The 17,468-nt window shown below is 36.8% G+C and overlaps 1 protein-coding gene across 5 annotated transcripts in view; it reads right to left on the bottom strand.

The window, feature by feature from the left end:
- LOC110032283 overlaps positions 1 to 17,468 on the bottom strand; it is a 116,750-nt gene that overhangs the window by 2,458 nt on the left and 96,824 nt on the right. For 3 of the 5 annotated variants that reach the window (XM_020735878.1, XM_020735862.1, XM_020735885.1), the window contains 3 exons: positions 17,173 to 17,211; positions 16,381 to 17,047; positions 15,898 to 16,048 (listed from right to left, as the gene is read on the bottom strand). In XM_020735878.1, the coding sequence (XP_020591537.1) occupies positions 16,859 to 17,047; positions 17,173 to 17,211 (228 nt within the window). In that variant the 3' untranslated portion in view covers positions 15,898 to 16,048; positions 16,381 to 16,858. Of the gene's footprint in view, positions 1 to 15,897; positions 16,049 to 16,361; positions 17,048 to 17,172; positions 17,212 to 17,468 lie in introns of those variants that run through there. The other 2 variants (XM_020735870.1, XM_020735891.1) reach the window with 2 other exon arrangements.

Below are 17,468 nucleotides of genomic sequence, written 5' to 3'. Positions count from 1 at the left end.
AAAGTTCTGAGGGAGGTGTCGAGGGAGACAACGGCTCAAGCGCTTTGGGCCAAACTCGAGGTACTCTACCTGACAAAGTCTTTGGCTAATTGTCTCTTTCTGAAGCAGCGCCTATACTCCTTCAAAATGCATGAAGACAAATCCGTCTCAGAGCAGATCGACGAGTTCAACAAGATCATCGACGACCTCGAGAACATTGACGTCAAGATGGACGATGAGGACAAGGCACTACTGTTGCTAAACTCTATTCCCAAGAGCTACGAGCATTTCAAGGATGCGATGCTCTATGGAAGGGTGCAGACTATTACTTTGGAGGAGGTTCAATCTCTTATTAGAGCTAAAGAACTCCAAAAGAAGCACGACATGAAAGAGGAAACCAGTGGAGATAGTCTGACAGTTAGAGGAAGATCGAGCAAGAAAGACTTCAAAAGTGATCAGAGCAGATCAAAGTCCAGAAGTCAGTCTTCTAAGAGATCTAACAAGTGTTACCACTGCCACAAGAAAGGTCACTTTAAAAGGAACTGTCCGTATAGAAAAAAAAGTTTTCAAGAGAAGCCCAGAGATTCTGGAGAGGCAAGCGTAACCTCAGATGACTATGATTCAGCTGAAGCTCTGACGATCACAGAATCTGAATTTAGCAGAGAGTAGATCCTTGACTCAGGGTGATCCTTCCACATGTGTCTCCACAAATACTGGTTCGAGTCACTGCAGCTGGAGAACGGCGAGTCTGTTCTACTTGGTGATAATAAAGCTTGCAGGGTAGTCGACTGCGGGACAATCAGAATCAAGATGTTCGATGGAGCTGAAAGGATACTGCAACACGTCAGGTATGTCCCGGAACTCAAAAGAAATCTGATCTCTCTAGGTACGCTGTTAGAAAGAATGGACTATACTCACTAGTTGGAAGAACCGTGATCGGCAACTTCTCAAATGCAGTTCAATCAGAACCTGACAGGACCAGACTATGACACATGAGACTGGGGCATGTAAGTGAAAGAGGCTTACAAGAACTGTCCAAGCAGAGTCTGTTATGTGGAGATCGAGTCAGCAAACTGGAATTCTGTGAACAATGCGTTTTGGGGAAGGCCGCCAGGGTGAAGTTCTCTACCGGAACTCACTCATCAAAGAAACCCCTTAACTATGTTCACAGCGATCTATGGGGGCCAGCCAGAACTCAGACTCATGGAGGAGGGAGATACTTCATGTCCATCATAGATGACTATACTAGGAAGGTATGGGTTTTCATCCTTAAAACAAAGGATGAAGTCTTTCAGAGGTTTAGGGACTGGCTAACTGTCACAGAAAATAAGATGGAAACCAAGCTGAAGCAATTGAGAACTGACAATGACTTACAGTACTGTTCGAAGCAGTTTGAGGAGCTGTGCAGGAGGAATGACATCACAAGGCATAAGACAGTCCGGAACACTCCTCAACAGAATGGTGTTGCTTAAGTTCTTTTAGTTAAAACAACAACTTGAATATTATTGACTTAAACTAGAACACATTTCAATTAAATGTGATAATACTAGCGCTATTAGTCTAAAAATCTAATTTAACACTCACACAATAAAAGCATTGAGATTAGACATCACTCTATTAGAGATCATGTTGTTAAAGGTAATCTTGATATTGAATCTGTTCCAAATGAATTACAATTAGCTGATATTTTTACTAAACCTTTAGATGAAAATTATTTTTGTGAACTTAGGAGAAAATTAGAAGTGTTAGATCCTAGCTTATGATTGAATGACTTTCAATATATTATTTTGCTTATTCAAAACTTTTTCATGTTGTCAAATGCGGAAGAAAATATATGTTAGGATTTTATATTATTTGATGTCTTTAATATGCATATATTAAGGGTGGGGATATAATTATAATCACTTTGCACCCTATTTTAATTTAGCCAACACAAGTTTTCAATCATTAAAAAGGGAAAAATTGTTGACTCTATAATTTTGATGATAGCAAACACATGATTGGTGGATCTGACATTTTCTTATGAAGAAATTTCAGGATCATATGGTAGACTCTATGAAGCTTGGAGCACACAATGTTTATAATTTCGTTGATTATATTGATAAAAAATAAAACCAGAACTATAATTTATTTTAACTAAAAATATTTATTAAAACATAATAAAAATTATTTTTGAAATCATTTAAACAATATAAAACTTGTTATAATATGTTCGATAATAGATCACATTGCTTTTATTTTCAAAATAATTATTTTATGATTTTATATTTGCAAATCTCATAATCAATTTCATAGGTTAAGTAAAAAACAAAACACTCACCAAAGGGAAAAGCACTAACTCTCCAGCTCTAGCTCATCATTACCTTTCTTCCAGGCTTATCCCAAACCATTAGTCTTTCACAGCTCTATTTGATAGATATGAATTGACGGATAATGGGACCCTAATTGGACAGACAACTAGCACTACTACAATTGGCACTATGACGAGACACTTCCAAGTAACGAGTCAAATCGCTTATGGAAGTTCCCTTAGTTTGACCTTTAGGTCACATTAGACTAGCGCTGCTATTACGACTAACACCGCTACTCACACATGATAGCTCAAACTTGGATTGGGGGAAAGCAACACAGGTCATTATCGCTACTTTCTATCAAGTAGTACTGGTTCCAAACTCAATCAATCATAATCCATTCCATATTAGAAAGAACTAAGCAATAACCCTTAGACTTCTATTTATAAAAAACTAAGCAGTAACCCTTATACTTTTATTTACAAAGAAAAGAGTAAGAAACTTCACGAAACATTTAGGCCAGTTCTTTAGAAAACAAAAGAACTGGATAAATTCAAATTCGTTTCAATCGTTTGTCCAAAGGGAGAACGAATAAAAGACCAAAATACCATAAGTGAAGTGGTCAATCCCTATTCATTTGTAGAATTTACTGTTCATCCTAAATTTTATTTTTTTAATATTAAATTTAATTTAGTTCAAGTATAAAATTTTAAAACATGTTTTACGTTGCTATGATTTGCATGTTTAAATTGCTTAAAAATAATATATTATATGAATATAAATATGACGTCATTGACATGTCCTAAGCCACAGATGTGAAAAGTGAAGGGTTGTGTTATGTAGACAACCAATGTAGAATTTGTCAAAAAATCATGACGTGAATTTTTTTTATCATTGTGTAAATGATGGGTGTCCCCTGGAATCATCGCGTTGTGGTCCGAATACAACGAAAAATGTGCAAAGGTCGCTGCACCGACGACCTGGTGTAGTGTCAAATAAGAAAGAGTTACCATATTACGACGGATGTGGGTAAATAAATTAGTCCATAAAACTAATATTAGAAAAATATCTTGGAATATATGTACTCTTAAAGGTAGATAAATGAAATTAATTGATATTATGATTCATATAAAGATAAATATCTTATATGCTCAAGAAACTAAATAGGTTTGAGAAAAAACTAAGGAGATTGATAACTTAGGTTTTAAACTTTGGTATTCAGGTAAGACTCACACTAGAAATGATGTAGTTATACTTATAGATAAGAGTTTGAAAGATAATGTTGTAAAAATTAATAGAATCCAAGATAGAATTATAACCCTTAAAATTATTGTTGATACTAAGATTTTTTATATTATAAGTGCTTATGCTCCTCAAGTAAGTTTAGACATATGTTCTAAAGAAAAATTCTGGAATGACCTAAAAAACTTAATACAAATGATATCTCTTGAAGAAATAATTTTCATTGAAGAAGATTTAACTGAAGAGGTCGATAGAGTGGTAGAAGATTTTAGAAATATTCATGGTGGCTACGGTTTTGGAGTGATTAATGAAGAAAGTACAGTCATTTTAGATTTTGCTTTAGTGTATGACTTGTTTTAGCATATGATTTTGTTCTCTAATACTTTATTCAAAAAAAGAGATAAGCATATTATTACTTATAAGAATGGTCTAATAAAACACAAATTGATTATTTTTTTTTGAGAAGAAAATATCGTCAAGAATGTAAGGATTGTAAGGTCATTCCATGTAAGGATTTAAGTACTCAACAAATTATTAATTTTAGATTTTAAGATTAAGAGTTGTAAAATAAATAATATTATGAATCATTGTCATAGAATTAGATGGGGGCGACACCTAAAAGACACAAAAAATTTTATAAGTAAATTTCAAGATTTTGAGATTTGAGATGTTCATGAAGAAGCAAATTCTATGTGGGATAAAGTAACAAACACTATTAAACAAGCGACAAAAGGAATACTTCGAGAATCAAAAGAAAAAAAATTTTTTATAAATAAAAATAGTTGGTGGTAGAATAATAATGTGCAAGAAAAAATAAAATATAAGAAGTTATGTTATAAAAATTAGCTTAAATGTAAAAGCTTAAAGAACTGAGAAAAATAGAAAATGGTATGTAGGGAGTCTAAGACGACAATTTGTGACGCTAAAAAAATATTTTTCTTAGAAAAATATATTCAACAAAGGTGATTGAGCTATTTTGATAAACTTTTTAATAAAATTTCTAAAAATAAGATCGACCATAATGATCTTAATATCGTTAATAATAATCAAATATTTCATTTTTACCGTCATATTAATAAAAAAAAGGTTAAGAATTTAAAGAAAAACAAGAGTGGAAAATCTGTAGGACCTGATGATATCCCAATTGAAGTGTGAAAATATGTAGTAGTTTGGGAGTTTCTCGGCTTACTAAACTCTTTAATATTAATTTAAAAACTAAAAAGATGTCTGAGGAGTGGAGGAAGAGTATTTTGGTCCCCATTTTTAAGAATAAAAGGGGTGGACAAGAGTAAAAATTATAGAGGAATTAAGTTGAAGTATCATTTAAAATTATGGGAAAGGGTAATTGAACATATGTTAAGATGTATTACAAAGATTTCTCATAATCAATTTGGATTTATGTTAGGCAGGTCTATTATGGAGCTATACATTTATTGAGAGGTTTGATGGAGAAGTTTAGAGAGAAAAAAAAGATCTATATATGATTTTTATTGATTTAGAAAAAACTTACAATAAGGTTCCAAGAGATATCCTTTGGAGAGTTCTAGGGAAGAAAGGTTTTAATATGACTTATATTCATGTCATGAAAGATATGTATACTAGAGCGTTACTTATGTTCGAACAAAAGGAGGATTGACCAAATATTTTCCTATTTCAATTGGATTACATCAGGGATCGGGTTTGGTTTAAGACCATATCTTTTCTCTTTAGTTATGGATGCTCTTACTGGACATTTACAGTAGGATGTATCTTGGATTATGCTTTTCCCTGGTGATATCCTTCTCGTAGATTAGACTAGAGAAAAAGCTCAAGAAAAACTTAAATTATGGAGTTTACATTGGGATTTAAAGCCCTTCATTTGAGTAGAACTAAAACTAAATACAAGGAATGTAATTTTAGTAGTAGCTTTAGTGACAGATTTGTAACTATGGGTGACCAAATTATTAAAAGATGTGAAATCTCGGGTCGATTGTTCAAAGTGATGGTAATATAGGCAGGGATGCTATTAGTAGAATTGAATGCTTCGGGCCTATTGTGTATAGAAAAATATTGCTTAGACTAAAGGAAAATTTTATAAGATGGTGGTGAGAACTGCAATGCACTATTGCGCTGAATTTTGGCCATTAAAAGAGAAGCAACAACTAAGTTAAGTGTTGCCGAGATGAGAATGCTTAGGTGGATGAGTAGCTTTACACTTAGAGACAAAATGCGAAATGAATATGTAGCTCCAGTAGCGGACAAAATTAGAGAGAGTTGTCTTAGATGGTTTGATCACATTAAATGTCGACCATCTGATTATCCGATTAGGCGAGTAGATGTTTTAGATTCGACTTATGTTAAGAAAGGCAGAGGTAGACATAGAAAGACTGGGTCATATTGTATTAAAAATGATCTTATTTTATTAAAATTACATGAAAATATGACACTCAATAGGACGCAATGGAGAAAAAAGATTTATGTAGCTGACCCCACTTAGTGGGATAAAGGGTTGTCGTTGTCGTTTTACATTGCTATGATTTTCATGTTTGAATTGCTTAAACATCATATATTATATGAATATAAATGCATATCATATTTCTTCACAAAATTTTACTTCAACTAGCAAGGTATATTATTTAATGAAAATCAAGGAATTTCCACTTCCTCTTATTTTAAACTTCCAAAGCTTAAATATAACAAAGTTGGATTTGAATTTTTGCATGCATTAACTAATACTAAAATAACTGATGAGTGTCTTGCCGTTTTGACCAAATTCCAACGTCGAAATTTCAATTCATTCCTTTTAAATGCAACTTATTTTTTAAAGCCTTTCCTTACCCTTTTCACACGACATATATATATAAGAGAATTGTCTAAATCTGTTATTAATTCTTTCCATGTTTTATTTCAAAAGGTAATGCTAATTAAATTTTACTTGTTTTATTAGAAGACTTTAAATGGCGCTATACAAATATCTATTGCTTTCAAAAAAAAAAATAAATAATGTTAACACGTAAAATAACATTATATAAAACTCCAATTAAAATAAATTTGATTTGCTGAATTTTTTTTGGAATGTATTCAAACATTAATAATATTATTATTATTACCAGTTATAAAACAAAATTGGTTTATCTATAAATACAAGTATAGTTGTAAGAAAAGAGTGGATGAAAAAATTAGAGCCAAATTTCTAGAGTTTCAATCTTCATCAAGTGCGAGAAAAGTTCAAAAGATTATAGACACATCTTTAAGTTTGAGAAGCATAATCGAGTTCATTTATCAACAACAAGGTGTTTGTGTAACAATCGGAGGGCCATGAGATCAATTGAATTTTTAGTCTAAATTTTCATTTGCTATAATATTTCATTAAGTGTTAGTGAAATTTGAAAATTGATTTTATTTTAATGTTTTTTAATTAAACTATGAAAGATTTTGTATTTTAAATTTGTGATTTTGATTTGTAAGGTTTTCTCCAAAAACACTTGATGTGGATGAGATTTTTTAATTTGAGTGTGATCCTAGTTCGTGGATTTGGCTAGGCTTGGAGTAGGCTAGTTTTGGGGTTTGGCCGAACCACATAAAAAATTCTTGTGCATACTTTATGTTCTATGTACTTTTAATTTTATAAACTCTTCCCAAATTAGAAATTATTTAAGACTTTTTTATACGTACATACCACCCAATTCATATGTATTTACATATGTAACACCTTAACTTCACATCATATATTTATACCACCCAAAATGTTCATATGACAAAAAATATCACCATTTTAACTTCAAATAGTGAAATACACATCCCCCCTTTATGTATAGGTAAGGTGGTATGTATGTAAAAATTGAAGTTCAAATGTTAGATATGTAAATACAAAAAAAAAAAAAAGCAGTATGTATGTAAATCTTCTGAAAGAAAAGAAAAAAAATTAACAGACCAAAAATGTAAAATAGAGAGAAAATACCATGCTATTGAGCTCTTATGTCCTTGTAATTTTAGAATATTTGTTGTTCAATCGTAAGAGGTAGCATGGAAGTATTTGTAGAAGTAACAGACAAAGCGACCCATTTTTGTGCTAGGCTCGCTTTGGATAGGTCTTTCTTTTGGGAGGATCATATTTGTTACTATTTACCGATTTTTTTAGCGTGGTTGAGGAAGATGCCAACCATGTTTCTTTTGTGTAGCTTTTATAGCTCTCTTTTGTAATTTTTTATTTTATTTTAATGCAAAATGCACAACCTTCACGAATAGGATTGTTTAATCCACTGAAGGGGATGAATTGCATTTACGCTCTAGTTTTTCAAGTAAATAACACAAGTTTTTATGTGAGAAGAACCTTCAACAGTGTTTTGACGTGGGAGCATTTTCAACACTAATTTCTCGCAGTACTGTAGCTTCTATAGTCCAATGAGAAAACGAATTGCGGGAGACGGGCTATCAAAAAAATCTCGTTTTCTCTCTTATTCTTTCTTTCCTATTAGGGTTTGGATTAAGAGTTTTTGGTGTGTTTTATATCGGGACAGCCGCTAGCGTCTCTTCTCCTCTTCAAGGGCTATATCCTAAGGTTCCAAGTGGTGCTTTGGTTGTACCTTGGCTTCCACGTGGTGATTTATCCTTCCCCCATCACATCCCACAGCCCCACAACGTTCTTACGTGCTGCAGGCGCCCCCAAGACAGCAACTTTTGCAGTTTATTACTGCATTCTTCTCATTCCCGCCCTTCTTATTCGCTGCCCCCATCCCGAACAACCACTCCTTGCTGCCCTGTAGCAACCTAAAATTAACCTAAACTTCACATTATATATTTATACCACCCAAAATGTTCATATGACAAAAAATATCACCATTTTAACTTCAAATAGTGAAATACACCTTTTTATGTATAGGTAAGGTGGTATGTATGTAAAAATTGAAGTTTAGATGTTATATATGTAAATACAAAAAAATTAAGCAGTATGTATGTAAATCTTCTGAAACAATCTCGTTTTCTTTCTTATTCTTTCTTTTCTATTAGGATTTGGATTAAGAGTTTTTGGTGTGTTTTATCTTGGGACAGTCGCTAGTGTCTCCTCGTCACTTCGAGGGCTATATCCAAAGGTTCCAAGCGGTGCTTCGGTTGTATATTGGCTTCCATGTGGTGATTTATCCTTCCCCTATCACACCCCGCCATTCCACAACGTTCTTCCGTGCTGCAGCAAGCCCTAGGACATCTTTTGCAGTTTATCACTGCAGTCTTCTCATTCCCACCCTTCTTACTCGCTGCCCCAATCCCGAACAACCACTCCTTGCTTCCCTGTAGCACTCTAGCCCCTCACACCACCTCCCACTCCCATCTCTCCCCCACCCCTCCACCCCCAACCACCCTTCGCCCCTTCACTGTAGTTACCCGGAAAACAGTAAACCTGCTGTTTTCCTGCTGTCCCCAGACTGTTCCAGCCATTTCCTACCGCTCCGTTCACCACCTCACCTGCTGCCCTCGCAGTCCCAACATACTGCTTTGCTGCCAACACGATTCCAGACCCTCCTTTGGCCGTCCCAACCTCCTACAACCCCATTTCGACCATCTAACTTCGCTCCCCGACCACCTAGGAAACCTCCACCATCCATGGGTCAAGCCCTAGTGTGAGTTCGTGTCTTATTTGTTGTTATTTCCCTTTCTAGTAGATTGATTGTATCTGTCTATTTGTTTTCTATAATAATTTATGTTTTTACTACTATAGCTTGGTTTAACTCCAATATTATTTAATATCAGAGTTATACTAACCCTAGTCATGTTGTAAGGTTTCCTAACATCTACCCCTATCTAAGTCACCTCCACAAAAATATTTCATTCCTATTTACAAACCCTAGCCAAATTTTGACTAATACTAATTTCTCCTTGCTGATTTTCAAAATCAGCAACCCCAAATTAGTTTTTCTACACCTTTAATGAATCTCTTACACCCTATTTCACCTCTCAACCCTAAATCCTAGTTATGTCACCAAGAAGATACATACTCGAGCCTACCCAGAATGAGATATATAGAGAGATCCACAGACTTCAACGGAGGCTTGCGGATATTGAGGATGAAAACTAGGAAAAGATTACCCTCGAGAGGGAACTGGAGAATCGAAAGCGAGCAAGAAACAAGGATTTGGATTCCTTCTAAAGGGAAGACTTTAGTGATGAAGAAGACCGATCGCGATGCTTTGGAATCCAGTATCAACGAACGCCGAGAGAAGAGCCAACATATGGAAAATAGGAAAATCTAAAGATAAAGCGGGAGATTCGACGAGTTCCTACGAGCTTACTATAGACTGAAGATTTAAACTCTAGCTTCGGAGTAGAGAGACCACAACACTGGACGACCACCACGTCTTACAAGCAGTGCTCAACTTTAAGGTCTTATAACCAGACTACACCAGGAGAATATCCAAGCTGCCCCATCAGAGGAAAAAATAAGTCAGAATGGAGAACAGGTGGAAACATTCCGAATCCCTAAAACTATCTCAACCAAGAAGTGTTGCAAATACCAAAGATATGGGTAAATTGAATCAGACTGCACAATGAGGGGGATGGTCTGTTTTACTGAGCAGGGAGGGAGTTGTTGAAAAATTTGGTAAAGACACAGTAGACACTGAAGAAGATGAGATATAGAAAGACAAATAATGTCTAGTTGAGGAAAAGATGAACATAGTTCCAACTGAGCCCGTGGGAGAGACTCGAACCAACTTCACATTGAGTATCCTAGGCAATCTTGAGTTTAAGAAACCGACACCAGAAAAATGACAACCTCAGATAAAAGAAATTCAAACCATTCAGATCTATAGACTTAGTCTTCAGTTGTCTCTTACTCAGGGAGGACCAACATGTCATAAATGGGACCCTTTTGCGTTGTCTCAAAGAATACATGAGGTTATTCAAATGTTAGATTCAGTTAAACAAGGTATCAATTAACAGATGTCCAGACAGAAGGAATGAACCCTAGCTTTAAAATGTGTATTTCTTCAATGGGATTTAGATCCTATCAGTGAAAAAGAGGTCTCTCCTGTGTGATTAAAATTAAGAGGGGTACAATCTGCCACAAATTTCACCCTAAATTGATTTCTCATCACATACTAGTTTATCAGTTACATTTCACTGAATACGAGTAGAAAAAGTAGTTTACAAATGGTATGGCTCGATGCCTGATTCGTGAGAATACTCTTCTAACTACAATGCCATCTTCAGTTATGCCAAAAGAGAATGAATACCTATTATACCAAAATGTGCTTTGGAACGACAACACCTACTTGATGCCTACTAGGGAACTAAAATATTTATTTTACCTTCAACTTGGCAGGCATGACTTAATGCTATGAAGAGCCAAAAACATCGACGAATGAAGTCGAAGCTTCCCCAAACCCAGAAGATTGACACGAGTTTTTCCCACATTGTTTTCTCATTGTATTGTAGTTGTTACAACAACGTGGGAAAAAGTATGGTGAGAGACGGAAGGAAATATCCCCGTTTTCCATTCTTATTCTTTATTTGCTATTATCCTTTGTTCCTTTTTCGTGTTCCTTTTTCGTTTTTTATGTATATATATATATGTGTGTGTGTGTGTGTGTTTGTATATATAAGGTTTGGATCAGGAGTTTTTGGTGTGTTTTATATTGAGACAGTTGTCGACATCTCTTCTTTCCTTCACTTCCTATATCTTAGAGTTCCAAGTGGTACTTCAGCTGTATCTTGGTTTTCAGATGGCGATTTATCATTGCCCCATCGCACACGACCGCTCTACGAAGTCCTTGCCTACTGCAGCCACCCTAGGACAACAACTTTTGTTGTTCTTCACTACATTCTTCCCATTACTGTCCTTCTTGCTCGATGACCTCGTCCTGGAAAGCCACTCTTTGCTGCCCTGCAGCCCCTCCTCCCTCGCTTCGCCCTTCGCCGTCGTCATCCGGAAAGCAATAAACTTGTTGTTTTCTTGCTTCCCATGATTGTTCCAACCTTTTCCTATCGTGCCTCACCGCTCAGCTCACCACCTCACATGCTGCCCTCGCTGTCCCAGCATACCTCTTCGCTTCCAACACGATTCCAGACCCTCTTGTTGTCCCAACCACCTACAACCCCATTTCAACCATCAAACTTCACTCCCCAACCACCTAGCTAACCTCCAGCACACATGGGTCGAGCCCTAGCATGAGTTCTTTTCGTATTAGTTGTACTTTCCCTTTCTAGTATGTTGATTGTAACAGTTTATTTGTTGTTGGTAATAATATATGTTTTTTCTACCATAGTTTGAGTCAGCTCTGGTATCACTTTATTAAGGCTAAATTCTATACCTAGAAAACACCTTTCCTAACAAATAATAAAAATAAACTTAAAACAACAAAGATTGATCATACTATCGAATATATATATATATATATATATATAAACAATAAACTTAAAACAACAAAGATTGATCATACTATCAAATATATATATATATAGCTAATTTTATTGAAATTGAAAAGATACATAGAGGTTGTATGAGAGGACCCAAAAAAAATGCCCTACCCACATGATACATCCGACACTAGCATCGTAAAAAGAAGAAACATAGATAAAACACAAAAAAACAAAACTTGCATGAAATAAGCTGCTAGACAAGAACCAGCTTAGTCTTGCCTCTGCATCTGGTTCTAGGAGCGGAGATAGCTAACAAATTGCTGAGTGTTGTTCCATTACCCGAAGTTACTAGAGTATCATCTATTAAGTTCCCAAGCTGGAGTGTACCTTCATTCTTCTTTTTCTTTCTAGATGTGTAAACATGTCATTCCTCATTCGAGGACTGCTCATATGATCGGTGTGTTCAATAGATTGTTGGGCATGTAGGAGAGAATGAGCCCCTGGCTCCTGACTAGCAGTAACAACATTATGATTCTGAAGATATGGTAAACATGCCTCTTCAACACCTGATGCATCATGGGGATGTGACGCTTCAATACTATCCTGATTATCGGGCCCAAGTAAACTATCTGCCAATACATCAGTCGGCGGCAGGAGGGTGGGGGGGGGGGGGGGGGGGTGGCATCGTGTCAAACGGTGTTTCAATAGTCCGTGGAATACACTCAGGAGCGGATGAGGGACATGTATGAGGTGGGGCAGATCCAGAAGCGTTTTTACTTGAAGGTTTTAAATTTGGATGCAACTGATAACATTGAGAATGAGAATGTCCAAACATACGACAGCGGGTATAATAAAGTGGTATCTATTCAAGTTCTGCTTGCTGCCAAAATCCCTGATAATGTGTGCCAATCCATATTTCTTCTGGAAAAGGTAAAATAATATCCCTTTCTATCAAAATTCTGGCTTCTGAAGGCCGAGTTAGATTTACTGTAGGCGTGTCAGTTTTGAGGGATTTACCGTACACCATCGCTAAAGCGAAGAGAAGCTCTTGATCAAAAGGTGGATCTTCAAATCTGAAAAGCGCAGCCAAACATGAATGGTAGGAGGTTCAGTACGAGGGTCAAAATCAACCGTCCATTTTAAAACCTTCATCACCTGGTTTTCTATTCGAAGAAGTCTTCTCGCAAACAAATGGATATAGTCTTCATCATTTGATAATTTAATAAGAATGTGGCGACCATCCAATTTATCGTTCTTTCAACCCCCTTTCAGCTTCATTTGTTCAAAGTTCTTTTGAATTAGCTCAAGTTTAGGATTTCCATAAAGAAACTTACCAACTAAGAACAGTTGGCAGAGCGCGGCTAGGGGCGCGGCTAGGGTGGAGATCTCTGCCTCAGTAAGAAAGATTGCAGGTTTGCCGTTTTTATGGGGAAGCTTTTTTTAGAAATTCGGTTTCAGTGCCAAAAGCAAAATTGTCGTGGTATCGTTGCAGAAACATATTCGAAAGAGGGGCGGAGACGGGGTTATCACTGGCGAGGGCGGGGCGTAAGAGCGCCCTGATGCCATTTCTACAGCAAGAAACGTCGATCAGAACAGACACAGACGCAGAAGCAGCGCACGTCGATCGAAAAGCAAGCCATGGTTTCGTCGCAGGGCGCGAAGTAGCGTTAAGGAGGAAAAGTCTTGCGTTGTTGGGCGTGAAGGAACGACGATCGCAGAGGAGACGAGTGCGGGCGAGCGAGCGTCAGTGGAGTCGTCGACAACGCTGTGAAGACGATGCAGCAAAGTCGCGTCTTCTCCGCCGCAATCAACGACGCGCACGGACGCGTGGGGGAGCGATGTTTGAAAAGGTGTTTTCTAAGTACAGAATTTAGCCTTAATAAAGTGATACCAGAGTTGACTCAAACGATGGTATATATATATATATTTCCTAGGGTTGTTTTTTTTGAAATAGAAAAGATACATAAATGTTGTATGAGAGGGCCTAATAGAGGCACCCTACTCATACGATGCCAAGTACAGTAATACCGCATCAAGAAGATACATATAGATTCAAGAAATTTAAAACATGCAGAAAACAAGTAGCTAGAGACGAGCCAGTTTAGTCCTGCCTCCTCCTCTAGTTTTAAGAGCGGGGCTAGATAACAAACTTTGAAGTGTCGTGTCATTGTCAGAAGTAACCGAAGTATCATCCATTAAGTTTCCAAGTTGGAGTGTGGCCCCAGCCTTCCGCCGAGAAGTGTAAAAATCTGTCATTCTTCATTTGAAGACTGACTCATGTGATCCTTGGTTGATTAGATATTAGAATTGCATTAGAAGAAAGGACAGTCGTTGTCACAACGATAGGTTCCAGTATATGTGAAGTGTGAATTGTCGACTCTGCACCTAGTGCTTCCTGAATAGGAGATGTGGGGCTATCCTGATTTTCAGTCCGAACCTCTGCACCTGATGCTTTCTGAATAGGAGTTGCGAGGCCATCCTAACTTTCGGTCCGAATATTATCCGTTATAGTATGTTCCTGAGAATGGTTCTCAGAGCCTGTGGTGATTCCCTCCTCAGGTTGGCTGTCATAAGGTTTGCTGAAATCGACATGTTCCTGCTTTTGACTATTGTTCTCAACTGTGAGTGCAATCTGAAACATTTCTCTTACAGGTGTCCGAACATCATGTAGTGCTTGCAGTAGTGAGGTTTTTGTTCCATAATAATTTTCTGCCAATAACCATTGTAAACAAAGCCAAGCCAGACTTCTTCTACATTTGGTAGTGTAATATCCCTTTTGATCAAAATCAGATCAAAATCATTGCAATAGAAGGTCTTAAGAAATGAACTGTAGGTGTGTCTACCTGCAAAGGTTTTCCAAGGATAGTCCCAATTGCATATAAGATAGGTAGATCGAAGAATTGAAGCTTAAGTTCAAGTAATGAGAACTAGATAGGCGTAATTGGAGGTTCTTGACTAAGATCAAAATCAAGGGTCCATTTAAGCAATTTCATATGATTGCGCTCGATTGTGATAAATTTCCTTAAGAAAATCCTTGTGTAATCTTTTTCGATGCTCAGCTGTATCATAACATGTCTTCCGTCGAAAAGACCCACTTGCCAAGCCCCAACTAGTTTGAAATCTTCAAAAACCTTCCTGACAATTTCCATCTTAGGGCGACCTAATTGAAACTTTCCAACTAATAAAAAATTGTATTTTCCTGCATGAGTTAAAATTTCAGAGTCAGAGAAGAATAGTGTTGGTTTGCCCGCCTTTTCTCTACTTTTTTTATGAGATTGCAATCTCCATGTCCTACAACAGAATGATGGTATATCTGCGGGAACATCGAACTATCCGCAAGGTGGAAAGGGGAGCTGCGTATGTGAACCACTGTAGCATCGACAGGTTTGGCGGGATTATCACCTGCGAGAGCGGCGGCGTAGGAAAGCCCTGAGACCATTATCCTGCTTCAGACAAGCACTGCAGAGCACATGGCGCGTGAAGGAAAAAGCGCCTAAGGAGGATTAGCGCTGTAGAGCACCTGGCGCGTGCAGGAAGGAGCAAACGCCAAGCAGAGGACAGCCAAAATGACACACGAAGAAGATGCAGGCCATACACGAGCCCTTTTCCTGCGAGCACAAGATGCCGCAGAGGCCTAGCCCGACGGACCTTTCAACCTCGAGATGACGAATCGTGAGTAGCCGCTTCAGGATAAAGATGAAGACTAAAGCGACGAAAACGACGAGAAGGACGAGCGCGTCGAAGAGAAATGCAGTGAAGTGGAAACCAGGGTTCTCCATAGTCGCGAAACCGCGAGGGGGGGTAGGCCCCCGCCGACGACCCCGCCATTTTTTTATATTTAGCTTTTATATTTTCAGCATGTCTTATCATACTATTATATATATATATATATATATATATATATATTGACGAGAGGAAAAATCTTAATACTATAATGATAACTATAAATTCCAATTCCTAACAAATAATCAAAATAAACTCAATAACAAAGCTAGGTTAAATCATTGAAACAAGATGTAATAAAAAGAGAAAAATTCACAAAATCATTCACCTAATTCAGCAGCTATCATTAAATCCACTTGTGCAGATCTCATGCCTTGCAGGCTTGAGCCGAGTCAAAGCAAGTTATCCCAAAATGAATTCCTCGGAACTTTCCTCGACATTATTTGAAATTAATAGTTTTCATACATCGTATTTAGTCACTGGCAAATAGAACAAGAGTTAATTGTAGCTATATTTAAAGAAATAGTATGAGGAAAAAAAGGAGAATTTACATAAATATATAGCACACAATTCCTATGTATTTACATATCTCGCACCTTAACTTACATTTTTACAGACATAGAACTCAAATTTCTAATATCACAAAAAAATAGCACTAATACCATTTTTTAAAAGCAAAAAACACCTTTCATGAATAAGTTTGAAGTACCAAAGTGCTATGTGTGTAAATATAAAAGTTTAGGTGTGGATATGTAAATACATAAGAATTGTGTGCCAGGTATGTAAATTTACCAAAAGAAAAATGACTAACTTGTCTCAGAAATGCAACAGATGTAGCTACCATCTCCCTGTTGAATCAACCAGAAGAAATTATGGTCGAGAATCTTGCTCCTAGGGTGTTGCTTAGTTATGAATTTGCAGTCATTGATATGTGAGTTTCAAACCTTTTGCTTTCCCCTTAACTCAAAATTCTGATCATCCAAACCAACCAAAATTGAATAATTTTGATTGAGACCTGCAATCTTAGCAACAAGCCTAAAAATATATAGAACCCAAGGCCCTTAAATGGCAGTTCGGGAGAACATGAGATTATCAGCCCTCCATAAGATCCATCAGGTTTGAAACAACACTAACTTTGCCAAATTGGCAAAAATTATTTCAAATGTTAAACCAGATAGCCAGACATTGAAACTGTGCAAAATGTTCATACCCGACCAAGGCTTTATGTGAATTTTATTGCCATCTTTCACATGATAAAATCGTCTAAAATAGGCCTTTTAAGGTGCAACTTAAAGCATTCTAGTGCTCATAGGATTGGCAAAATAATGGTTTCTCAGCTTTAAGGTTGGTCTCTTAAAGTTTGAAGGAAAAAGGCTCTGCAAAATTGTCGGTGGAGGAGCTGGAGTGGCAGTTTGATGCATTCGCCTCACGGTAACGTGATTATCTAGAACCATAATTTCCAATAGCCTTCTACAACTCTGCATAGAAATCAACCTACGAATCAATATTTAAAAAAGAACATAACCCTTCCACTGAAACATTCAAATAATATAACATAATGTAAAGAGTTTTAGAGGGTACTGAAAGCATATAAAATACATACCTGTGGGTTCAATACATCCATTTTGGCGATAATATCCTCCTGCTCATGAAAGTAAAGTTTATAATAAGAATTAGTGTACTATAACATTAAAATATCTTGCATTCAAGATAGCTGGGGAATTGATCAACAAGATTAAAATTAGAAAATCATGGTGACAAGTAATTAAAAGTTTATGAATAGTTACATTTTAATTTGAGAGAGATGAGCCCACAACCAGCCTCACCATAAAGTAGCAGGAAAGGGGTTTGCTACAAATAAACACCCCCCCCCCCCCCCCCCCCCCACACCACCACTCA

The sequence above is a fragment of the Phalaenopsis equestris genome, unplaced genomic scaffold (genome assembly GCF_001263595.1).
Source record: "Phalaenopsis equestris unplaced genomic scaffold, ASM126359v1 Scaffold000002, whole genome shotgun sequence".
Taxonomy (NCBI): domain Eukaryota; kingdom Viridiplantae; phylum Streptophyta; class Magnoliopsida; order Asparagales; family Orchidaceae; genus Phalaenopsis; species Phalaenopsis equestris.
The sequence above is the reverse complement of the archived record's forward strand: the minus strand, read 5'-3'. Positions and strand labels throughout refer to the sequence as shown.